The 26,248-nt window shown below is 43.0% G+C and overlaps 1 protein-coding gene across 1 annotated transcript; it reads left to right on the forward strand.

Moving 5' to 3' along the window:
- Positions 1–237: 237 nt before the first annotated feature.
- Positions 238–25,761, forward strand: LOC138599843 (sushi domain-containing protein 3). The gene is made up of 5 exons (XM_069671598.1): positions 238–511; positions 19,827–20,018; positions 22,160–22,313; positions 22,403–22,588; positions 23,109–25,761. Exons 1-5 carry the CDS (start codon positions 238–240, stop codon positions 23,443–23,445), a joined length of 1,143 nt encoding a protein of 380 aa, XP_069527699.1. The 3' UTR covers positions 23,446–25,761.
- The last annotated feature ends 487 nt before the right edge of the window (positions 25,762–26,248 follow it).

A 26,248-nucleotide genomic window follows, 5' to 3' on the forward strand; every position in this document is an offset into this window, starting at 1 on the left:
GGGGTTTCCTCTCTCCACCAAGGGAGTGAGGATAGATAAGAAGAAACACAAGAGGATTAAGGAAGAAGAAAGAGAAGAGGAGAGGAGAGGAAAAGGAAGCAGCAAACTTTCCTCTCTAGGATCTTTCCACCTCATGCACCTGACCATGAGGCTGTGAATCCCTCCGTCTTTTCACAGAACTCTTCTTCATCATCACCTGACCCCATGTCTCCGAAAGCAGGACCCACCGCTCGATGGATGCTGCTGTGCCCCCTGCTCTGTGCCGTGGTCCTGGTTAGAGGATCCTCTCTGAGCCCCGAGGACCTGCAGAGCATCGCGGCCACGTCGCTGCCGGAGGACACGACACCCGGCACGAGCATCCAGCTGCAGCCGGACCTGCAGACTGAAGCTCAGGTGCCGACGGAGGCACAGACGGAAGCACCGACAGAAGTACACACAGCAGCACAGACAGAAGTAAAGACAGAAGACAAGACAGACAAGCCACTTCAGAGAACCACCAGCAACTACACAGGTTAGTTAACCACTGACTTCTTCCTGTTTTACTGCTTTAACTTTCCGGGCTGAGGTTTCATGATGTGCAAAAAGTTTTAAGGTGCATGCCGGGAAGTCCTAAAGTTGAATCAATTCAAGAAACCAAATAGAATTGAAGTGTTTGGTGGATGTTCCTTTGGATGCAAGATAAACCTCAGTGAAAGAGTTTCTCTGTGACAAGAGATGAGACGATAAGACGAACACTCTGCAGAAACTAACAATGAACTACAGTATATGATCATGTGAACTTCAATGTAAACGAACAATATGTAGACCAAGCCACTGATAAAAAAATGGTTAATGGAAATTCATGGTCAGGGACTACGTTTTTCTTGCACTTGACTTGCAACTTACAGGTCGTTAATCTTGACAACAAAACAACATCATGATGCAGATTAGTAAAAAGTAAAAATGCAAGCTTTGTCAGGTCTGTCCTTAAGAGGAGAAGAAAACAACTTTTGAAATCTGATGCATTCGAGGAAGTTTGGGAAATCTAAACGCTGATCTGCTTTCGAGACACAGCGTCGAGCAGATTTGTTGCTCAAGCTGAAAAGCTCTCATCATGGTCAGGGACTACGTTTGACACCCGAAAATGTTGACTCCATTTAAGTGTAACACCAGTAGTTGCTTTACAATCACAAGACTGGTTATTAGGCTTCTCGTTGGCTATATGTAAGTCCTTTAAAGTATTAGATGCATGTTGTGTCAAATCTGATTCCACATTCATACGTGTGTGTCTTTACAGTACCATGAACTTGTTTCTTCTGTGATCCTTTACGTCCTAAATCCAATCCTTAGTCTAAAATCCAACAGTACCCAAAACAACTGAAAGCAGCACAACAGGAAAACACACAAACAAGCAGCTAAGACGTCTTTGGAAGTGACAGAAGTGCCTCGAATTTCAGTGTTTGCTCGGACACAGAAAGCTTGTAAGCAAGTTTTATCCAAGAGGAGCTTACTCGCTCTAAAATCCTGCATACTGTTTTTTTTGTCAACATTCCCTGCAGACGTTTTCAGAAAACTATAAAAGACTTGTTGACCTTCCCTACGAAACTCATAGAGACATGCTGCAATGTGTGTGTGTTTGCATGAACGTTTCTTGAAGTGTCTGTGCACTTTAACACCGAATCAGTGTGTGTTTACTTGCAAGCAAGCCTGAAGTTTGATAAGCTCGTGCATGCACGTATGTGTGCATGAATCTGTGTTTCTCTGGGGCTGCCCCCCCAAAAGTCGACTGCCTGAATCATCAGTCAAGAAAATCCAGAGTCAGCTGACAATCTCTCCACTTTGATTTTTTTCCGGGTAGTTCAATGATTCGAGAGGTCTTCTCCTCCTCAAAAAAACAAACCATGTTTCTTCTTTGTTGTCTGGCTGGCATAGGCGCCTTACGTCCTATGCCAGGTTCTGAGCTGAGCTGACGCTGGCTCGTTTCTAGGCTAGGATTCCTTCACTCTTTATCGTTCACAAGGTTTTAATCGGGAGCCAAATGATCCACAGATGTCTCTTTCTATCCAATATCGGAACCCATAAGCTGTTGAGGATATATGCCTCTGGGAACGATGGACAACTTCTCTGTATTTCCGGTGTAGCCAACAGTTAGCGGTAAATGACTTCCGGCAAAGACTTCCGATTGCGTGCGCTGCATTGTTTAATGTTCAGTTAGTAACTAAGTCAAAGTAAGGGAAAGTCTCACCTCCAGATATGTCGGCATATTAAATGCCATAATTTCTTGGTTCATTACATCCTGCGGAGGAGCGCCCGCTCATCTGTTTGTGGTGAGTCTCAGTTACACAGGAGTGTTCTCGTGTGTCACTTCCTGTTTGGAACGATCTGCTCTGTTCAGCTTGATGCGTGCTTGAAGCGGCCTCCGTCAAAAATAGACCCGGCGCGTATCTTTAGCAGAGCAGAGCGGAGAGACGCTTCTGGGATGCGCCGGGGAGGGACTGCGGTGCGTGCTGTGGAATCACGAGCATTGACTTGAATGGGCGCAATCGATTCTCCGGAGGTCGCGTTCCACTTGAACACGTCTGAGATGGATCCTGTGGAATTTGAGGGAGGGCTGCACTCTGGCTTACTTAAAAAGAAACAGATTTTCTCGTGATTTACTTTAATTAACGGGTCTTACCTTTTCCAGAAATAACAACATCATGATGCAGATGAGTAAAAGCTTTGTCAGGTCTGTCCGCAAGAGAAGAAAACTACTTTTAAACTCTGATGCATTCGAGGAAGTCAGAAAACAGAAAACAGAACACTTCTTGTACCAGAGTCTGGTCCTGTGTGAATCTTTAAATAGAGATAACTTCCCCTCTGAGGCTCTTCAGTGCAACTCCGGGGGCTGCGAGCTGAACTGCCGCTTACATTAGCACATTAGCTGACTTAGCTTATTTATCAAGTTAAGTGATAAAGTTAGAAGCAACTTTGACGCAAATTAAATTTGCAAAAAAAGCTTTATATTAAACAAATCTGACAAAAATCTGAGTCGGGTACGACCCTAGTGTTCACTTGTAAATGACCGAGAGAGGGAGAGCATTTAAGAACACGGAGGAGTCCAAACATGACTGTTTCTACATGTGTGCATTTATGTTTGTGTGTGCTTTTCTGAGAGTACAAGTGTGAGTGCATGCAAGGCAAAGTGCACTTTTGTGTGTTTAAGTGTGTATGGGTGTGTGAGGTGGCAGGTGATGCAGTTAAAGACAGTTCGTTATGTCCAGGCGTGAGCTGCTCAGCCTGAAGAGAAAGCTGCAGCGCCGCTCGCATGACTTCACCTCCGCTGGAGCATGAGCAGCCTTTCTCTTCTCCTCCGCTCCCTCCCTCTCTTTCTTTTTCTGCCCATATGTCTCTCTCTCTCCTCCCTGTTTATTTTCTCCAACATCTGTCTTTCTTTTTCTACTAATTACTTTCCCTCCGACTCTTTGTTTTTTCTTCTCTCAGTGTCTATCGCTTCTTCTTTCTTCTTTTTATTTCCCCCCGCTGCCTCTCTCTCTCTCTTCAGTTTTCAACCATTTATTCTTATGTCCCTCGCCCGCCCCTTCTCACTCACAGAGCCCATATCCTCACGTGTATGCATGAATAGCCTACAGCAGATGACAAAATGCAAACCTCACGTGCCTAATACACTCACAACACACACACACAGAGGAAATGGACGCACTCGGCCCAAACGACACCAATCTTCTTAAAGGTTTAGAGAATAAACAACACAGTCGCTCGATTCATAACGGCAGCTCCGTGTCTGACAGAGCAGGAATAAGCACTTTATACTTTAATAACACACACACACACTCACACACACACAAAGCCCGCAGAAAGGTGATCAGCTGGCTTGCCACATCGCACCACATGCATGAATTACGCCACATCAGGGCTTTAATGTGAGGGAGCGTCCAAAAACTCTAAATCCTGGAGGTGTGATTAACATCAGCCTCCCAAAACATGCGTGTGCGTGCGTGTGTGTGTGTGGTGCAAACATGTGTGTGACAGTAAAAGCATTAACAGATAAAAGCTCCTCATTTTGTTTACTTATTAAGCTTACTTAATTCTTTCCTTCATGTACAAATTGCAGCAGAGGTACTTTGTTGATGTTTGGACATTTTAGCTTCAGTTTCATTAATATAAAATCAGTCTCAGTTGTCATTTAAGCGACGAAAAAAAATAAACCCAGTTAAATATAGAAAGCTTCCGTGCGTGCAGAGCTTTCGAGCACAGAACATTCACAAAGCAGACAAATAAAAACCACTGAACAAAGACAAATCTGGAAATGGCTTTCCAGAAAAGAAGGCTGATATAACAATGCTGCATGCATACTTCTAGTACCGAGGTCAGACATTTTAAACAATGATCCATTATATTTATTCATATGCTTATTTCAACTCTTTCTCTGTTACTTTAGCTTACTATTTAAGCCATTTATCCTCTACTTTTATACGGTCCTTACACCAAATTACTGTCACGATTTACGTAGGATTAAAATCCTGAGTTTTGGTGGAGTAGCTGTGCTCCTGTCATCATAATCGTTTGGTGTAAGGAGGAGCTACCTAAAGTCAATCCTTCTCACGTCGATGTTGCCATGGAACCTAAAATGTTAAATATAATCAGTAGGCCTTGGCAGACTGTGAAGTTTATGTGTATCATGGCTGGTGTAGGCGAATAGTGCTAGTGGCATGTAGCAGTTAGCAGGAGCCGCGGAATAGCTGATTAGCTCAGAGACAGACAACAAAGAGAGAGACAACTTAAACATGGACCATACAAAGGTCTCAGCGAAGCTACATTCACTAATCATACATGAACATATCACCAGCACAAGACCAAAACAAAAGGAGAAACGACCGTGTGGTGCTATTTGGGACACTTGTCAGAAATGACGTGAACAGTGTCAACAACCAATATGTGCACTTTCACCAGCACCAAACAGGAAGCAGCTAATCGGATGGATAGTAAACATGGAGGTGACAGGCAGGTCCAAACCACTGCACACACACTTACTGCTGTCACTGGACCTGAAATGAATGTGACGTGATAGTTGTTCAATATATAGCCTTAAGGACACAGCTGTTAACGCTGGTGAATCAGTTATAGTTTGAAATAGGGAAGAAAGAAGGACATTTTTTATCAAACTGCTAGCTTGTAATGCTAAGGCAGCTAATGCTGCAGCCTCAATCACACGCAGACCACTGCCAGTGTTGGTGGGACTAAAAGCCTGTGTTGTATTGTTGTCATTGACACAGCTGTGCCTAATGCTGTATGCCTCTGCCCAGTTCCCCTTCAGATTGTTGGCACAATAAAAGGGCTTTAAATTGCATCAGTCATGCCTGTTAAAAGGCTGCAGAGTTACAGATTATGGGCGGTGCAGTGAAGGTAGAGTCAATACATTCAAAGGTAGACATACAGTAGGCTACACGCCGTCCTGACCATATAATCCATGTGTAAAGAGTCGTAAAGGGGTTTTAATTGTTGGTAACTTTTCTCAGGAGATAACACAGTCACGTAGATAGTTACTTTTAAAAGTAATGTTACCCAACACTGACCCCTGCACACACAAGGGTAGCTGTGGCTGAAAGATGCTTTTGTTAAAAACTTTCTTTTAAATCTCCACCAGGAGCAAGATACCAAGTCTGTGCATGATTTTATAATCATCGAGAAAGATGATTTCAGACTGGGGAAGGGGTCAGACTTTAGTCTTTAAAGTCTTCTATATTAAGCTTTAAGTTTAATATCTTTTTAAAGTCTTCTTTACTTTTAATTTTCTATTTCATCCAATTAATTACTTTTAGCTAACAGTCAAGTCACTTTCACACATGTATCCAGTTTATGAAGTAAATCTATTAATCAAATTGTTAATTACTTGAGCTTGTCCACAATCTTCCCTGGTAATTGTAAAGGTACTTCTGAGGCTGGTAATCATTGTAACAGTAGATTAAGAACATGTGTTGTAGAGTGTAAATGCAGCATTACTGGTGCAAAGCTAAATGAACTACATCTCGTTTCAGCCAATTCCTGTGAATGTGTTTGTATTAATCAATAGCAGTTTAAAAAGCTTGTTCAATTTCATATCACAGAGAGGTCAGAGGTCAACTGCAGCCGGCAAAGATTGTGCCTCACAATCATAGTGTCTCCTGCATCTTCAGCTTACTCGACACAGTTTTAAAATCGATACACGCAGTGAAGCAGGCGTGTGAAGGTTTAGCGCACAGAGCCCTGCAGCTCCTGTTCAAACCTTTCAGGCTCCATCGATACAGACCCTGACTCAATAAGCAGCTCGTCCAGGTATCCTCGCCGCCGCTGTTTCTGGAAGTGAATTGATCTAGAGTTCTGCTATTGATTAACTCATCCTGAAATGCTCTTCCTTTTACATCAAACTGCTTTTATACACTTTACATCTGTTGTTTTCTCTTCCTGTTTTTTTTCTTTAGTGTGAAGTGTTTGAGTAGCTTTTAATCTCCCGTTTTGTGTCATGTCCATATCAATCTAATTAATTTTATATATTCGTCTTTATTGGAGTGTATACAGTGAAGTGCACTCTCAATACTCATGCATCCTTTGTACGTGGAATTTACAAGTTTTAAACAAGAATTTGAGGCTATTTTCACTCTTTTGCACCGCGCTACTTGCAGAAGCCAAGCTTAGCGCTGGTATACGTCAAAGAAAAAGTGCAAGAAAGGTCCATGTGTCCAAACAACACCAGAACCAATCACAGAGGACAGTGGATAGTGTCAGAAACAGGGGTAGAGAGAGTGGGGATGGCACGCGGCAAAGGGCCGAGGGAGGACTGTAACCTCTGTATGTGGGATGCACAGTTTAGCCGCTGAGCTAAACCAGCACCCCACAGTATGATTTTAAATATGAGAAGACCGTATGCAGAGTATCTCAGAGTTTTGCTTCCATATCTTCCCTGCTTTCATGTGCATCACTTCACATAAACAGCTCTCATTGTTTGTGCTTTGAAAGCTCAGCGGCAACATCTGTCAGAGTTAAAATAAAAAATGAGCACAAGCGTTTGGCGGCAATTTCAAGCGTTGTCTCATGCCAATGGAAGCACGTAATTGGCTTCACGTAATTGCGGGACTTGCTCTCCTGATTGAAAACAATGGCACAGACAGTGCAAAGCGTCTTTAGAGCTGATCATGTTTAAGCAGTCTAAGAGTCTACAGCCAAGGTGAGGCTGGACTGACAGTGGGCAGAGATGTTCTTTGAGCTTAATTCTACCACCAGTGTGGTAACATGCTCAAATCAAGCTTCTCCATCCATCCATCCATTATCTAACCGATAAGAGGTTCAGGGTTGCGGGGGGGCTGGAGCCTATCCTAGCTGTCACTGGTCGAGAGGCGGGGTACAACCTGGACTGGCCGACACATAAAGACAGACAACCTTTCACACTCACAACTATGGCAATTTACCCTACCGAGCATGTCTTTGGACTGTGGGACCCAGAGGGAACCCACGCATGCACGGGGAGAACATGCAAACACACAGAAAGGCCCCCTACGTCTGAACTAGTGTTGGAACTTGGAACCTTCTAGCTGTGAAGCGACAGCGCTAACCACTGCAGCCCCAAGCTTTTCCTGCCTGAACCAAAGTATTGCACTCATAATGCCATTCAGCCTTGTTACCAACGTAGCTAAAATCCAGCAGTTAAAATGACAATATGGGTATAGAAACATGTATACAACAAGCTGAAAAGCCAATATTGGGGTTAAAAAGAATTAGAAATAGTAGGAAAGTAGAAAGTAAATAAGGCAGACAAGGGATTGAGCATCACAGACTTATAAATAAAGCAGGCTTAAAAAGAGAATTGGAGCTTAACAAAATTCATGGAATGGTATAAATCACTAAGTGGAAATCCCAGTGCATCACTGTTAATAAAAATGAGTAGTTAGGCACTGCTGTTCTTTTTGTTATTTCCATCCCTACCAGACTACCTGGTCACAGACTTAACAGTCGATGATGAAGAAGCTGTAGTAGTGCAGTTGTTGTCCAAGTCGACCTCCCGCTGAGAATCTGGCAGGCTGCTGACGAGCAGCGGTTATTTCAGCCTTAGAAAAGCCGTAAGCCTTATCTTTAACACGGTAACACAATCTATTAACCTCGCCCGAGTGTGTGAGAGCTGCTGTTCCTATAAATCCCTAAACAGGGCCCTATATTAGTTACCTAGCGGGCTGTCTGCTTCTTAATCGGGCCCAGCGGGAGTTTACAGGGAATCATTGCTCTCAGAGGGATTCTTTTTTCTATTATAAGATTTTGTCTTAAACTTTTTATGGTCAAAAATCACTCACTATACGGATGAAAAAAATAATTTATGGAGCTATTCTAATGGAATAAGCCCCTCTCAAGTAGTCAGCAACGGCAGCCACGTCCTTGCAGTTCCAAGAGGAGAATTATTCTGAAAGAACAAATGCCAATGATCAGTTTTAGATTGAGTATCTACCTCACGTTGAGAATAAGCGGCTTATTCTTCACTCGGAGTCTCTTTAGACAAGATCGTCAGCCAAACGCCTAAACCGCAAATATAAACATTACAATGCCTTTAATCTGATTACCTGCAAGGCAAAGCCAATTACCTCTGTCTATTCCAGGCTATTTGTAGCGCCAGGAATCCTGTTAATGACACGCTAACAGATACACACTGTCACTGGTAGTAGGTAGACTTCAGTGTATTTGGAAGCCAATTACTTCTGTCTATTTGATGTGAGGAGGAGTGCATTGGCAGCCATGCTCGAAGCCATCTTCTGTATACTGTGCAGGACTTATGATAATTATTTTTAAAAGGTTTTTATGGGACAGTATAAGCAGTTTTCTAAAACCCTATGCAATGTCTGGATTTCTGCAAACGTCCACAACACACACTAATAATGTCTGTGCACCCATACAGATCCTGCAAGGGCACACACACATGTGCAAACATGCAGTGCCAGGGGTATTTCTGTCATCGACACACACTATCGTCACTACTGAGCCCTACAGGCTTGGCAAGCCTCGGACAAGGAGTTCCTTTTGTCTCCTGCCCGTCAATCCAATATGGCTGCTGGCAGTGACTCAACTTCATTATTAACTTCCCACGGCTTAAAACTACCCCCGCTTACTGAACAAAGTCACTGAGGAGAGTCTTAAATGAGCCCTACTCTCTGGCCTGAGGGTTATAGTGGGATGGGAATAACTAAAGAGCAGGAGGACTGGCAGTCAAGACAAACACACGTCCAAAAGGCCTAATCTAAACTGTTAAACCACAAGCTACGCCTCAGTGTGGGGAATATGTTATTATCTGTCTTGCCAATACGGCCCCCGACTCTTAACACAGAGATGTGTAACAGGAAAGAGGTAAGTAATGATGCCCAATGAGATGGATGACGTGTATGGTGGATGATGGTTCTTCCACATCCAAATAAACCTGATAATGGACACATTATGGGTCTTATCCCGCTTATACCATGGTCACCTGCTAAAGAAATGTCTTGTAAGTTTTTAAGCCAAAAACTCAGCTACGCTTGTAACACCGGAGGGTCAGACTGATACCTGAAAATGTCATTTCCCTTCTAAAGGGTCTAAATGCAAAGGAAACTTTGTTCACTTCTCTAGCAAGGGACAAGACCTTAGCTAAAGCTTGGCAATGGGAGGTATTTATTGTCTGCTCCACAGTTTATGGAGTGCTGTAAGCTAACGTTATGCTAGCAAGATTCACCATTGCAAACGGTTGTAGAAACAGAAACTATGGCTCTAATTCTGCATTTGTTTAATTCACTATTCATTTACTTTTAGTTTCAATTGTCCAGTCAGGAGAATGTGAACCAGAGTGTATTCCTTTTCCTTCCTGCTATCAAATCACTCTCCACTGCTCAGTGAATAAAAGTAATCTGAACCAGCCACTGAGTCGGACCTGAAAGATTATTTTACTTCTACACGGTTGACCTAAAAGAACAGCGGACAAAAAGACTATCAAGCTAACCAGCCGTGCCATTGTCCAAAACAATATTAAACACCCCCTCTAGTGAAAGTCTGTTGTTGTGTTGACCTTGTAAACATCTCCATGTGGTGTTTCTCATGTGCTACAAGACATATCAGGGACAACATCAGCAGTCGTCTCCATGTCTGCTTTTAAACTGCAGTGTACCAAGGACAGGCTGAACAACACGTTTTCAGATTGGCAGGTTTGAGACGTCACAAACCTAAGGAGCCAATCCCGTTAATGGACAGGGTGACGCTATGCATATCATTATGTGTAACCAATGGCAACCATTTCGGGGATGTGCGAGTGTAACTGTCATTGTCATTTTTGCAAACTCACTACTGACTACTAACGTTAAAGTTACTACTACTAATTACGAGATTTCAAGCTAGCTAAATTCAACAAGTTGCGGCTAAGTGATGGCAGGGATGTGCTTTGTTTTTGTGACGGAGGGGGCGGTTGGAAATTTGCATAGTGGGCGGGGACTATGCAGATTCAGGAATCTTTAATGAGGGAGGAGGAGGAGATGCCTTGGGATGATTTTTACAAGGGAATTAAATGTATTTTGCAGAAAAAACAATTTATTATTTCAAGCAGAGCATTTTAAAACACGAGTGGAGCTGCTCTTTAAGACTTTCGCTAACAAGTCATGTGTACTGACCGGCAAAAACTTTGACGGAGCATCTCCGCTGGACGAGTGTAAATCTCAAACTTGGTTTTAAGTGTCTGGCGAGAGAGTAAGTTGCACTTAAATTGCACAATTTAAAACAAAATTCTTGCATAATGTTGCTTTAAGTCAGATGAATGGTATGTTATCGAAGAACAGCTCTTGCTTTGTCATTTAGTTTGTGTTACCCTGTGTTGTACTGTACTGCAGTTTTCATTTCATTTCCTACTTTTCCTGGAGTGCCAGAAAAAGATCAAAATGACTCATTCAATTTAAAACAAAGTGACAGCAACTGTGCCTGAACACGCGAGCAGAGAGGGTGGAATTTAAGATCTCTTGTCTCTTTGTCGTGTAACTCGGGCTTTCAGCTTCAATGTGCTGGTTTTACTCTGTGCCAAAATTACTTTTACTTAGCCAAGCCTGCACGTCAACCTGAAGGTTCCAGACCAGGTTACACCTCCTGGCACGTCCATGACGATAACTCTATCAGTAGGTAGCTCAAATTCAGCCCTAACTTCCCTGCTGTGTATAACTGGGCAGATTATCCTCATTAGATCCAGTTAAAGCTCCTGGTTAAAGGTGAACTCCATCACCTTCAAGCCTTAACCTCTGACAGCATATATAGTCTGAACCAAGAAATGTGACATAAGAAATGTCACTTTAAGTCACTCTATAGCATTCCAGCCTTCACTGGAAACAAGCACTAATGCATGGCTCAGACGACAGAGGTTTGCACAGGAGCACACACACGATGCAAGCAGAGCCAGAGCCTGGGGGGATTAGGTAATCAGTTGTGATACCGAGCATCGGTGAGGTGCCACAGAAATAGATACACTGACGGAGAGGACAGAGAGTCTTGATGTTTGTTGGAGGGCAGATCATATAAAACTGGAGCAGCTGGAGCAGCGGGACCGAAAAACACCGAAGAAGAAGAAGAATCAGGCAGGAAGACAAGGGAGACTGAGATGAAGCGAGTCAGCCGTCAGCCAAGAACGCCATCCTTCATCAACTTCAACTCAGACTTTTAGTTACTGGTATAGGCTGACTCAGATGAAATGTATTTTTAACCATTGTTTTTCCAGGGAAAACTAGCCAGGCACAGAGGAAGGAGAGTCTTCTTTTTTCTGATCAGGCTGCAGGGCTTGTTCCTTTTTTCTTATCCCAGTCTCCATTTCAGAGTTACTTAATCTCCTTTGACAGCAGACAATGAAAGTCCTCCAGATGAAAACTTTATGGTTGATATTAATAAAGAATTTGTTTAAGTCATGTGTTCTCTAAGAAGAGTTAGCACGTCAACTGCACTGTTGCATTAAAGCTGAATTTACCAATAAATCAAACAACTGTATGTTATATAAAGCTCTCAGTACATTGTACTGGACTTTCGACAAGCAACTGATTCTCACTGCTTACACCTTCCATGCTTTGCAGTTTAAAAGCTATAATTCATTGTCTGTATTTTACCCGTCTAGCTCCACACATTAAGGCAAAGTTAGCGACTAACTGGCAAAAATAGTCAAGTATTTTGTGGTTAAAAAAATAGATATTTCTCGTAGGAGTTGGTGGAGACCCAAACAGAGCTATCCATCCATTATCTATACCGCTTATCCTGTTCAGGGTTGCGGAGGACTGGAGTTTATCCCAGCTGTAACTGGGCAAAAGGAAGGGCAGAAGTTGAGATCTGTCCGTCTTGGAGCTTAGCATATTAGCAAACATGCCAAAAGTATCTTTAACGTATTTTGTAAGTTAAACACGTCTAAATATGACCCTTTACTGCACTCAAATGGGCACTCCACCAATTGTAGGCACCAAGAATGGTTTACTTATCATGGGTATTACAAATGTTCCATACCACAGCCAGAAAAAATTGGCAGGTGGAGTTGCATTATGGGAAATGTAATCTCCAGTGTGATCAAGTGAAGCTTTACCCACACTAGAGCTGTGTTTCAATCCAGGGGCTGCATCCTTCGAAGGCCGTATTTGAAGGCTGATTGCGTCACAGAAGCGCGTCGAAGGCTGTCCTAATTCGAAGGCTCCTTCAGATGCGGATGCATCCTTCGCAGCCCATCGTATCCCGAGATGCATTGCACGCTAATTCAGTTGAAATGATGGACTTTTAAACGGCAGAGGAATACTCTTTAAAATGTAAATGTTTTTGGTTTCAACTCAATTGAATAGCAAGTGTTACACATGTTTAAGAAAACGAAAGGGCCCTTGAAACAAATAATCTTTAAAATAAGAGGTTAAGTTACACAACGTTAGTTATGCTAGCTAGTTAGCCCGCTAGCTACCTTATGCTAGGTGACAGGAGCAGCATTTGGTGACGCAAGGGTAGGCCAGACCGTCTCATTTCAGTTCAGCTTTAAGGGTGTACGCAGGCTATGAATGGAGCATCCTCTGTGGACTGCCTCCTTCGAGGGCTGCAGCCCATGGATTGGGACACAGCTTAGGAGTGGAGGCCGGGATATCTCAGCCTCTAATGCTCTCAGATTTGGACCATTTTTGGCTAATCTGTCCTCTGGCTTTATTGAAGGCGAATACTAAATCAATGGACCATTTTGTTAAGGGATTTTTTTTTGCTTGCAGCCTACTTCCTGGATCTGCTAGATTAAGGCGACACATTCAAGATGTAATGATAAATTTGGATTTTAAATGTGAGGTTCAGAAAGCTGACAAGTACAGGTCCTTGTGAGAATACTAGTAGAAAAATGCTGTGAGTTTGCATGGCATGGATGCCTTGTGTTATCTACAGTATGTCTTTATATAGGTGCATGCTATGGGCGCATCCAGCGAGTGTGTGTTTGTCCTGTTCATTCATTCTGTTCATGTGAATGTGTTTGAATCTTTAATGCAGAAAGCCTAATCTTTATTTAATCACAAACTGTTCCGAGTGCTTCCCTGACAGAGACGAGTGGGAGGGTTTGAGGGAAGAATACAGCAGAGTGGATGTTTGGGTGGTGGTATCAGGTTGCCAGGTTTGGTTGTCCAGAAGTGTACAAACACCCCGTTGGACGCTGAAGGGTTTGATTGGCAACCAACTGTTTCCACGTTGACAGAGAAGCGTTCTGAATGGGGCCGAATCAGCAGGAATGAGCAAATAAAGCGCACAGTCAACAAGCACATAAAAACACACACAGCTAATGTAATGCCCTCTCTGGACATCAGGACAGATTCCACACACACACACACCCACACCCACACACACACACACACACAACTGTACTTGCAAACATTATAAAGTAAAAAATAATCAACAACACACTCAAACCAACACACTTTTCCAATCTTTTCGGCAATAATTCTGTTTTTTATTGATGTTGGGCTCCACTGGGGGTGTCCTGTTTGTTCGCTCCACACTGGCACCGTTGTTCCTCTTTTTACAATGTGTGTCGACTGGCAGGGAGGCGGGTGTTACTTAATTGTCTCTGGGTTTTGTAAGGATGAGGACGAGTTTCCTGCTGCGGCGTAGCAACAGCGAGGAGAAAAAAAAACACCTCTCCTTGAATCTTAAAACACACTGTCACGTAATATGTTCAATATTTTATCTGCCTTTATGGAGGTAAAGGCTTTTCCTCTGGCAGCTCGTGTGCGTCTTTGTGTGTGAGGAAGCTTAGGAGGTGCGTCCCAGATTTAAGTCTGAGTTGTTCCCACAACACACATTGAACATGTACACTACATGTATGAGCTTATGTGATAATGGTGTGTTAACAAGAGTTAGCTAGCTAAGAAGCTGTCATACTACAAGATTAAATTTAAATGTGTGGTAGCTACAAAATCACAGCATTATCATCCAACTGTAACTATCTTTCGCTTCATTTTGGCCCATCAAAACAGCAGGGAGCTCTTTTCAATGAAAAGTTAATTAAGCCAAAGTACTTTCCCAGCCTACAAACAAAAAATTGACATAGTTATAAGCTAGCTGGTCAACATAGTGGAGCATTTAGCCCCTAAGAGCAAGATAATATTATCAGGAGCTGGTGGAGACCAAAACAGAGGTAAAAGGAGAGTGAATATTGGACTTCAGGTGGCCACAAATAAGGGCCTGCGTCCACTAACAGTGTTTTTTTGCACTGGCAGCGCCCACAGCCTTAATTTCAGAGCGCTTCTCAGCGGTGCTTACTGTTGCTAGGTTACGAAAGTTGTCTGGCAGCACCTCCACTTCTCATTGTAGTGACCATTAAGGGCCTGATCAGCCAGAGCGCATTTTGCAGGCTGTAAAACGCGAGGCGCACCACACTGCCCTTTTTTGTTGTAGCGTCGCTGCGAGCGCAAAAAGCCCCATTGATGGACACAGGCCCTAAGACTCAAAATGAGAGCAGATTTTGCTCCAAGTCTGATAGTCTTGCAAGCATGTTCGCCATAATATCTTAATAAACAAATAGTGTGACATTCTGAGTCCAGCTTAAATCAAACACTTTTTTTGTCCTCGACACATCTGCTCTGTAAATAACTTTTCCTGTGTTGTCCTTGTTAAAAAAGTGGCCTAACTGACATTCAAAGAGGATAAGTGCACTGCTAACGTTAGTTTGCAGGCTAATTAGCTGCTCACCTACTGCACATTAAGATTCTTCTGTTATACTTAATCATTAATATGACTAACAACATGCTGTCTGCTCGTTTGTTTAGCTAGGGTGCAAGCGTGTCTTCTACGACCCTGTTCACACTTGGTTTTAAAATCGTCTCGGGTGATCGGATAACAAGAGAACAGCACTTATAACCTGATTGCTACGCATTCAGGTGTAAACAGGGTCATTAAAACACAGACAGGCCCCTACAGCTCAATAAGGTGCAGAGCATTTCTGTTCCCCAAAGATTTTTTTTCTTTAAAAAATCATGTTGACATTAAATTTTAAGACTAAAAGGGATGACTACATTTTATGTCAGTTGGACTTTAACAGCCTGTTAGCGTGGATACTTAACTCCACACACTACTGCTCATTAAATAACAGACCGTTTAGACTTTGGTTTACAAATTAAGTCCAAAAGTACTAAATATATAACAAACTCAGCTATAGAACACAATGAATTTACCCTATCTAATTATCAGTATCCCCATGTGGATGGGAAATCTCTTAATATGAGAACATCATCCTGATGCTGAAATGAGCTCTGATAGACTCACCAGATAAAATCATGATGATAATAAAAGCCACCTCATTTTAATTAAACAACATTGTACGGCTTTTATTCAAATGCAAATTCCAACTCTTCTTCCACCGAGAGATTTGCATCGCTCAAACACAAATAACATGACCGTATCTTTTTCGCTGCACTGAAAACAAGGACAGGAGCCTGGTGTCTTCTGTGTCCAATCTTAAAGTCACATTTTAATTAGCAGTGTGGCAAAAACAACATCCTTTAAAAGATGAGTTGGTTTTGACTGCAGCTTGTCTGAAAAGCGCACCTTTTAATAATTTAAATAGATCATGTCAACACCAAACAACAGTCAAAGGAACATGCAGGCCTGCACTTACACATTGTATTATATGATATTTGTGACATTTTCAAGATTTGGATTTGGGTTTCTAAATGTCTGCAAAACAAAAACAACCTTTTTTGGGTAGAGGTTGTGGTAAAAATAGGACAAATAAAAGTGATATCATTGTAGTATTCTTAGACGAATGTCAATCAAGGCCATAACGTGAGGAGAAATAACGGCTGTTCTGAGAGACAAGTTTGGATGGATTCTTTTGCAGCTTTCAGCCACGAAAACATCTGGATCTCCAGATGCTTCAGCCTTTTCTTTCAGGTTTTTCTAAGGTGCTGCTCACCACACACACACACACACACACACACACACACACACACACACACACACACACACACACACACACACACACACACACACACAGAGTAATAGCATCTGTAAAAGGTCTCTTTGGGGAAACAGAATGGCTTTTAGTTTCCCCTTTAAAGAACAGAGTCAGCTTGTCCTTGTTTCCCTGCACTGTACCCATTATGCACGTGTCTGGTGTGTGTGCCCTGATGTGTATATATTTGTGTATGTGTGAGTGAGTGTGTGTGTGAGAGAGAGAGGGAGGGAGGGGATGCTGTCATCTTCACACAGGATCACGGGATCCTCTCCTCTCTCTATGTCTACGGCTGCAGAAATCCTCCCATCTGTCGCTCCTAATCAGCAGAGAGCAGCTTGCATGTTCACAGGGTCTTACAGGGGGATGACATCTCTCTCTCTCTCCCTCTCTCTCTCTCTCATACACACACACACACACACAAAGATTACACTAATACTGACACAGCAAAGCAAACTGCAGCATCACATGCCCTTCTGGCTGCTACTCATTAAAGCATCATACAAGCAATCCCAAAGTCATGCTTTAATTTGCTTTTCAAATTAAGAGCCCCTTTAAATCAGCATAATCTTGTTTTATATTAATTATAGAAACATTTAATGAGTAGGTTCTTTCTCTTCATGACAAACACGAGATTTCTCACCGGACTCTGCAGCTGTATGCCCATTGTAGCTTCTTTCAGCTCAGCGTTTGGGTTTTGCGAGTCCCACCTTTACTGCTTTGGTTCAGTCCTTACACCTCTCACCAACACGCTCTCCTGCTACAGTACACAGCTGTTTTCAAGCAAGTTCTGATAACACACTGGCTGCCTCTCATGTCTCTTAAATTGCATCCATGCTTCCTTCACTGGCGTCTTTCACTTGCGTCTTAGTCCCTCCTACCAGAGATGCATGGAGAGAGGCGAGGAAACCAAGAGAGGAGAGAGGAAACGAGGGAATGTTTTTTATTCCTTTTCCGATGAAGCGCCACGTGCATGACAACGTCTGATCACCGCTGGATCAGCTGTCAGTCTGCTTTAACAGCTGCTTGTGTCTGCACACATGTGCACTGTACTGTGTTTCCCCCCCTCATACTGTTACCTGTTTAACAAACACCTGCACATGAAGAACCAGCTACAATCTGTGCTCCTGCTGCTCAGAGCCATACGGACATTTCTTACTGGCACTATGCCTTTATATTATTTCTTCATTATTTACATTTTGATTACTGACAATCTGATCTGAATTCATTATTAGATGAACCCAAATACTGTCTGTTCATGAACTATTGATGATCAGTCTCACACGTGACTGAATAAAAAGTGTTACCTGCTGACAGAGAGACTCTCCTGCTCCCTCTGAATTCATTCATCCGTAATAAAAGTTAACAGGGAAATGTCAGCCAGTAAAAGACTTTTGTGTATCCTCGTTTATCATTCGTCTGAATTCCCTCCTCGCTCCTCCGAGCAGCGGCTATTGTCATATTGAGCAGACGGTCCTCAATATGGCGGTCCCAGTTTCCGGTTCGAGCGAGGAAATATCAAATAAGAGACATGAGAAAAAAACTAGCGTAGTAACAGAGTTGGTGGTGAACTGGTGAACAGTTGCAAAAGAGCCAGATATTTCCCTTAGGACCTGGTGGGAACCAAATCAGAGCTAAAAGGATTAAAATATTGGACTTACAAGTCCTTTAATTGTGTAAATGTTTGTTACTTATGTGAATTAAGTACATGACTGTGCACTTGACCTTAGGTACCTGACTTTACTTACAGAAATAACCTAAAAGACGCCAGTGCTGGTTTTTGATTTCACATGGAACTACTTTCTCCTGGGTGACGCCACCCCACACGCACTTTGTCAGTCTTCATACTATGTCACATGACTTATGATGGCTGCAAGAGGTCCCCAACCAACTATAAACTTATCGTAAAATCCGGAATATAAGTCCCACCAGAATATAAGACGCAGTCGGTTTTTGGGGGTATCCCAGAGGGAAAAGGGTGTTCTATAGCTATAGCTATCTATATCAATTTATTTTCATTTAAAACACACAAATTACAGCCTACCATCTGTTTTCGCCATGCCGAGTTTGCAATCCTGCTAGTACCACTGTAGTGGTACCTGGCAGCCTACGGTTACATTGATTGTCATGAGGGTGGCGGTTGAAATGGCGATCATGATGGTGCATGTCCGTGACGAAGCATTAGAAACAATCAAGTTCACTTAAAACAGAGAGGAAAACAGCACCGCAGGATATTGTAAATATGAGACGTTGTAGTGACTTGGACCCGGAAACAGTTTAATGCGGAGGTGTGACGTCGAAACTTAACCGACAACTTTAGCTAGATTATAGTGCCATCGTCTGGGTAAAATACCATCGCACAACAACATACCTCTCTCTGCATTTCATACTGGTATATTGGTCGCACCGGTATATAGAACGCAGCCCACTTTACAGATGAAAAAAGTGGATTAAAAGTGCGTCTTATACACCAAATTTTACAGTAAATATGGGCCACAATAAGTTGTTGGACATTTGACTAATGCTAACTTGTTTTTGGTGCAGACCACTGTTTATAAAGTTGGATGACGTGTCTCCACCTCCTTTTGTTGCGTAAAAGTGAAGGCAAAATGTCCCATCTGTTAACATGGAGGAGGTGGGCTTTATGACCTGTACTGCAGCCAGTCAGCAGAGGATGATAGAGATGTTTTGGCTTCACTTTTAGGGAGCTGTCATGTCATCCATCTTTTTATACCATATGGTGCGGACAGTCTCAGGACATCGATTAATGCAGCTTTAAAGTGGACTAAGCTGGCCAAGTGTGTACAGTATGAGTCATCAGCGTTGATCCCTAAACCCCTGCAGATATCATATGGTCATATTGTGCTATGGTGCAGAAATAACCCACATTTATTATATTCTCTATTTGAGTATGATCTATTAGAGTAATGTGGGGTGATTGGAGCAGTTAGTGACGCTGTAGGTCTCAAAAATCCCTGCAGTATAATCTAACAATAGCTGCTGTATCACGAGATCCCTCTGAGGTATTTGCGTATTGTAGCGTGAAGAAGATAAAAATAGTGCTTTCTGTTTCTCGCTCTCTCTCTCTGTGTCTATCTATCTGGTGTAACTGCTAATCTCAGCTCCCAGCAAAGATAACAGACACTGAGCAGTGTCTGTGTTTGACAAGAAAGTGGAGAGGAGAAAGGGTAAGAAGAAAAAGGCAGACAGGAAAGAGGTTATGGGACAGATTTGTTGAGTTTAAACCCTCAAAATGGATTAAAATGGATATAAATAAAATCCAGTAAATGAAATGCAGTCTAGTAGAAGTAAAAGGCAAACCACCATTAGTCCTTATGTGTGTCTTCTATTTTATGACCTTCCGTTTTGTCTCCTCTCTCCTCAGGTCTGTCCTGTGTCCCTGTGCTGCCACCACGCCGGGGTTCCTTCTACGTAGAGAGCGGCACCGGCGTGTCAGTCGGCAGCGTGTTGACCTTCTGGTGCAGAGAGGGGTACCAGCTGGTGGGCAGCGACAAAATACAATGCAATGTCAGGAAAGGGAAAGCGCAGTGGAGCAACTACCTGCCTGTGTGTGAAGGTAAGAATGGCAACTCTAATTTTCTCCTTCAATTAGCATTAACTACTTCATTACAATTCACCTTATTCACACGTTGGGCATTGCCTTCTGCAGCAAGCTCAGGGTTGTACATATTGTAGTACCATACTGCTGTGTTCCAGGTTTGCAGAACTATTAACAAATGGTAACTTACAAATCTTGTTCTAATTGATCAGCAACTGAAAAGACACCTGATACTAAAAATTCAGAGGTACATTGGGCCATAATTCAGCTTAAAACAACACTTTTGATAACTTATTAGATACCAACAGCTACGTTACAACAGCTAATGTTAGCATTCTACCAATATCTAGCTAACATTACTATTAGCTAGTTAACATGAGCGTCTGTTAGCTAGGAATTTACCAAACTTTCAAACAGTAATGTTAGCTAGGATTGAATGCTAACGCTAGCTGTTCTCTAACCGTACCCATCACCTAACCTCATCAAATATGTTGTTTTACCGTGAAATATGGCGCAATGTCCCTGTAGAGTTTTAGTATTCATTGTCTTTTTCAGTTGCTCATCAATCAGGAAGGGATGAAATGATAATGTTTTGTCTGATTCCTTATGTGTATATTATTTGCAGACCTGGAACACAGCAGTATGACATTATAACAGTATTTTAGCTTCCATACATAGGCTAATGTTAGCATTCTACCAATATCTAGCTAACATTATTATTAGCTAGTTAACATTAGCATCCGGTAGCTAGGAATTTAGCTAACGGACGCTTTCAAACAGTAATGTTAGCTAGGAAGTGATTGAATGCTAACGCTAGCTGTTCCTTAACCGTACCTATTGCCTAACCTAATCTTTTTCAGTTGCTAATCAATCATGAAGGGATGAAATGATATTGTTTTGTCTGATTGACCTGGAACACAGCAGTACGACACTATAACAGCATTTTAGCTTCCCACCATAGGCGGATAATACCAGAGGGAAATGGCCACGGTACAAATATGGTGAATGGTAGGACTTTCACGCCTGCTTATGAGTGAAAAGTCCCTGCAGCTTGCGTGTCTAGCATCGCTGGTGAACTTTCACGGCACCTTTTTACGCCCAGGGAGCATTTCTATCCTTTGCTGTCAGAGTTCAAACGTGAACGTCGTGTGAATTTAACATCTCGCCAAGGGAGGAAATATGACAGAGCCTTTACTCACTTGTCTTAGGGATCACAGTATCAAATATTTAGCTTCCTCAAAGAAGTAGATGTACAGACCATGAGGTCACCCATTGGTTTGTGGACGAGCGTATTAAAGCCTCAATTTTGGCATTACAGCTGTCGCTATCTTGGTGTTGTGCAGCCTGAAGTGACCATATTTTGACAAGAGGAGCAAGACACATTGCTATTCGTCTTTGACTCAGAACTAGCCACTAAAGCATACCCTTCTTTATCGTCTATAATAGTGTGGCCATAATTTACAAAATGAACATCATGCTTTAACTAGACTAGTTGCACAGAGTAGAGGACCCAAACCTGAAAATTTTGAAGCTGGTGCTGTTTAAAACTAACTTACTCAAAGAGGGGGGAAAAAAACTTACCTTGTGATGAAGAAGTCAAAGGTAAAACCAGGAAGCATTCCATTGCAAGCAGACACATCCAGGGAAAATGGCAGAAACGTCCAAAAGACACTGGGGATACAGGCTGAAACGTTCAGCACTAGTATGAAAATCAACTGACCAGGAAACAGTCAAAGATTTAAAAGGGGAGGCTAATAGAGCACAGGTGAGACAAATCAGGCACAGGTGAGAACAATTAAGGCATGAGGCACAATCACACACATGGGAAACACACATTGGCAGAGAGTTTAACTTCAGAAATGAGAGGGAAGGATGAATGACAAAGTGAGTGAAACACATAACAATACAAACTGATTTCTTTTTGCCACCAGTGGAGTTGCCCCCTAGTGGCCATTAGAAAGAATGCAAGCTCTGCATTGGCCACACTTTTGAAACCAAGAAGCTACATTATACTTCCTGTATACAGTCTATGGTTGCTCAGCTGAAGTTGAAAACATATTGCAGGCTAATATTGAATACATACAGTCATTTTATTCTTTCTGCTGATATTATTAACCGGAATCTAATCTAATCTGAAACTCTGTTCTTTCCTCCATCAGCGATCCCCAGACCTGAGGACCGTGGTCTGAGAGTGGCCGTGTTGGCTTCAGTGGTCAGTGGCATCGTCATCCTCGCCATGTCCCTGTCCTTCCTCATCTGCTGCCTGCAGGAAAGATCCAGTCGGGACCGAGCCAAAAAGGAGGGACGCAGCAGGTAGGACTGGAGAGATTGAAACCACTGTTCTCTGACTCTCTCCCGGCTATATGAGGACCACTGAGCTGATAAAGAATTCTCCTCCTCAGGCGCAGGGAGAAACGCACCACCCGGCGCAGCGAGTGCTGGCTGGAGAGAGAAGAGGGTGAGTGGGAAGCTTTCCCTCCTCCCAAGATCTTCCACCTCTCACAGAGGATGAACCCCCGCCTGGCTCCTGATAGCCCCCTCTACCTGACCGCAGGACTCAGCGGATATGAGAACAGAGGATACCAGAGGTAAACTGGCACTCACAAAAAAGACAACAGATAGTTTGCAGGTGAAACACATTTGGGAAACATGGGAAACACAAGACATGAAAAATCAAATACAGACAAGCACATCCCTTAGTGGGTGCTGGATCCAAAACAATCAAGTATATCAAAAAATAATAACAAGATCCGCACACCAGGAAGCTCCCATAAAGGGTTTTATTTAGCACAAAGTAGGGACGTTTCGAGCCAACATGCTCTTCTTCTGATGTTACCTTTTATGTTTTGTTATTTTCCAAACAGTATGACAAACTGCAGGTTGAGTAAATGCGCACCAGGCACACAACTGCTGTAATGCTGAAGTGCTGTGTCCCTACTAAACACACTGTCAGTGTTCCATAACTTAATCCAAAGAAAGGTTTTTATATTTCTAAAAAAAATAATGATAAAGAATTTAGCACAATACAATACTAACCATAAACTGACAAATGAAGGTCTTCTTCTCTCACCCTTCATTTCTCGCCCTCTCTCTCTGTCTTTCCTCCAGGAGTCAGGAGAGTTTGCTGAAGGCCTCCATGCCCGGACTCTACCGCTCTGAGTCTCAGCTGTACCCACACGTCGTCCTGCAGAGGGTCCCGACTCCTACAGCGCCCTCCGTCCCTTCTGCTCCATCCGCCCCCTTCTACATGCACGTCCCTACCTCCGCCTCCACTGCCTCCACGCCTGCGCACGCGACAGCCCACGGCCAGCCTCACATGATGGGGCAGTATCCCACCCCTACGTACCCGCCCAACCCCAACACAGCTGTGCCGGCCTACACCCACCCGACACCGGCTCCTATCTACCCCAACCCCAACCCGACACCACAACGCCCATGGCAGTAGCTTTGTTTGCCACCGTCCATGTTTTCAGGGTGCTGTGTTGCTCCTGTGACGACGTTAAAGGAACATGCAGAAGGACAGCATCACAGGCACGTTTTGGAAGACTCTTCGTGATCCCTGTTCTCTCCCACAGAAGGCCGCAAATGTAGCCACAACAAGTGTAAAGATGGAGATGCAGCCAGCGTAGACGCTTCCCCCTTTTTACCGCATGCTTGCTGAACTTTTTCTTTCCTAAATTGCTACTGAACTGCTGCTGCTGCTCTCCCTGTAAGAGGAGTTCTTTTGAGGAAGCTTTCATTTAGCTGTCAGAAATTACAGGTTCAAGTAGCCGGTCGACAAGGGAACGCAGGAAAGAGTGACGTTTATGAAGAGAAAGCTGCAATAAAGGATCGTACAGGAATTTATGGCCGCCAACGTTTAGGCAGCTCAACCTCTCAGTAATGAAGATTTTTTAAATAGTTTAATGTTAATAAAAGAGTTCCTATCAGCCTCCCTGAGGTACACTTAATCTACTCTAGACAGATATATATTTTTTGCTTTAATGCTCAACATATTTGTTCTGAAATCTCACAAATCTGCAATGTAATGAAAGGTTTCTGGTCACTTTACAGCTCATGTCCTGGTGTAACAGGCAGATGGTAGTGATTTATGGGTAGGAACAACACTGTGATTTAGATGCCAATGTTGCTGCAACCACTGAATGCATCCAATGTTGTGCTGTTTGAATGGATTTAATGAGACTGATCATTTCTTTGCAGCAGAATCATCAACTTAATTTTTGTGTCTCTCTGTGTCTGTTTAGGTTTCTGTGTCTGCAGTGCTGTAACTCATTCTGTCACAAGATTGTTTATGACAATAGCTAGTTTTATTGTCAGCAGTTTGACTGGTAAAGTAATTCAGAGACTCTTAAGGATTAACAGAGAATATACACCGATCAGCCATAATGTTCTGACCACTGACAGGTCGAGTGAATAACATTGATTATCTCGCTACAATGGCCCCTATCAGTGGGTGGCAGCAAGTCAATTGTTTGTCCTCAAAGTTGATGTGTTGGAAGCAGGAAAAATGGGCAAGAGTAAAGATGTGAGCGACTTTGACAAGGGCCAAATTGTAATGGCTAGACGACTGGGTCAGAGCATCTCCTAAAGCAGCTCTTGTGGGTCGTTCCTGGTCTGCAGTGGTCAGTACCTACCAAAAGTAGTCCAAGGAAGACCGGTTCATGGGCAGCCGAGGCTCATTGATGCACGGAGTGAGCGAAGGCTGGCCCGTGTGGTCTGATCCAACAGAAGAGCTACAGTAGCTCAAATTGCTGTTAAAGTAAATGCTGGTTCTGATAGAAAGGTGCCACAGACCAGTCAGGGTGCCCATGCTGACCCCTGTCCACAGCTGAAAACACCTGCAATGGGCACATGAGCATCAGAACTGGACCACTGCTTCAGGAATGGTTTGAGGAACACGACAAGTTCAAGGTGTTGACTTGGCCTCCGAATTCCCCAGATCTCAATCCAATCGAGCATCTGTGGGATGTGCTGGACAAACATGTCCGATCCATGGAGGCAGCACCTCGTGACTAACAGGGCTTAAAGGATCTGCTGCTAACGTCTTGGTGCCAGATACCTCAGCACACCTTCAGAGGTCTAGTGGAGTCAGGGCTGTTTTGGTGGCAAAAGAGACAGGTGGTCATAATGTTATGGCTGATCGGTGTGTATGACTAAAATACTGACTTGAAATCAGACCTGGCTTGGATAAACATTAAAAGTCTGGTTTAAGCACTAGAAAGTTTTTTACACAGAAAATCTTGCAAAATTGATTTTCAGTTTCAAGAAAAACTCCTGTGTGATGATATTTTAAGTTTTTCCATGTGTTAAAGCAAACATAAGGAAGCCAGTGACACTGTGAGGCTGCTGTTTTGTCCTTGATGCACTGGAATCTGCACAGAAATGCACTGATATGTAAAGACTGAAACCATGTACTCACGTTCATTCTAAACTTCTAAATGAGGATTTTGCTCCTGAATTCATTGTTTTATAATGAAGAATTAACCTTTATCATCCCCATGGTCTACTGTATGTACATGCATCATCAACTGTGTCAAAGAGCCCCTTTCCTGTGTTAAGCTTTAGTTCACACTCTCGCTGTGTGTGGATTCCTTTACTTTTGATAGAAGGACTCCAGTAGACACTAACTCTGCACTTTACATTTTTTCGGGTTAACAGGTCAGACTGGACAGTCCTGAATATTTCTCTTACTGTAAGCTATTTGTTGTATAATAATAAGACTGCCATTAAAGCTGAATAAAGAGACTTTTGTTTAGTTGAACAGTTCTCAATGTGTTTTCAGTGTGAGCTTTTCTGACGGAGGAGGAGGAAAATAGATGAAGAGAGAAAATAGGCACCTAATTCATCAAAATGTCATGACAGTTCAAAATGAGGAGATGACCTCATTTGCCAGCTGTGATACTAACACATGAGGAAGACAGAGCGGTTTACGTGTTCAGATAGACTATATTAAAAGGAAATCACAGGTGATGATGCCAGTTTTTGACCCTCCCAGAGTTTGCATGTTCTCCCCGTGCATGCGTGGGTTTCCTCCGGGTATTCCGGCTTCCTCGAACAGTCCAAAGACATGTTCGTTAGGTTAATTGGTGACTCTAAATTGCACGTAGGTGTGAGTGTGAGCGTGAAAGGTTGTCTGTCTCTATGACCCCGTCAGACCTGGTATCAACATGTGGTTTTTGGATCACAAGTGGACAGCCTTAACTACAGGTGTGAACGCTCCCAGGACGGATGAAGATCCGATCACTCAG

Source organism: Semicossyphus pulcher, unplaced genomic scaffold, assembly GCF_022749685.1.
Source record: "Semicossyphus pulcher isolate SPU_LCO1_2020_fin unplaced genomic scaffold, fSemPul1.0.p SCAF_20, whole genome shotgun sequence".
NCBI classification, from domain to species: domain Eukaryota; kingdom Metazoa; phylum Chordata; class Actinopteri; order Labriformes; family Labridae; genus Semicossyphus; species Semicossyphus pulcher.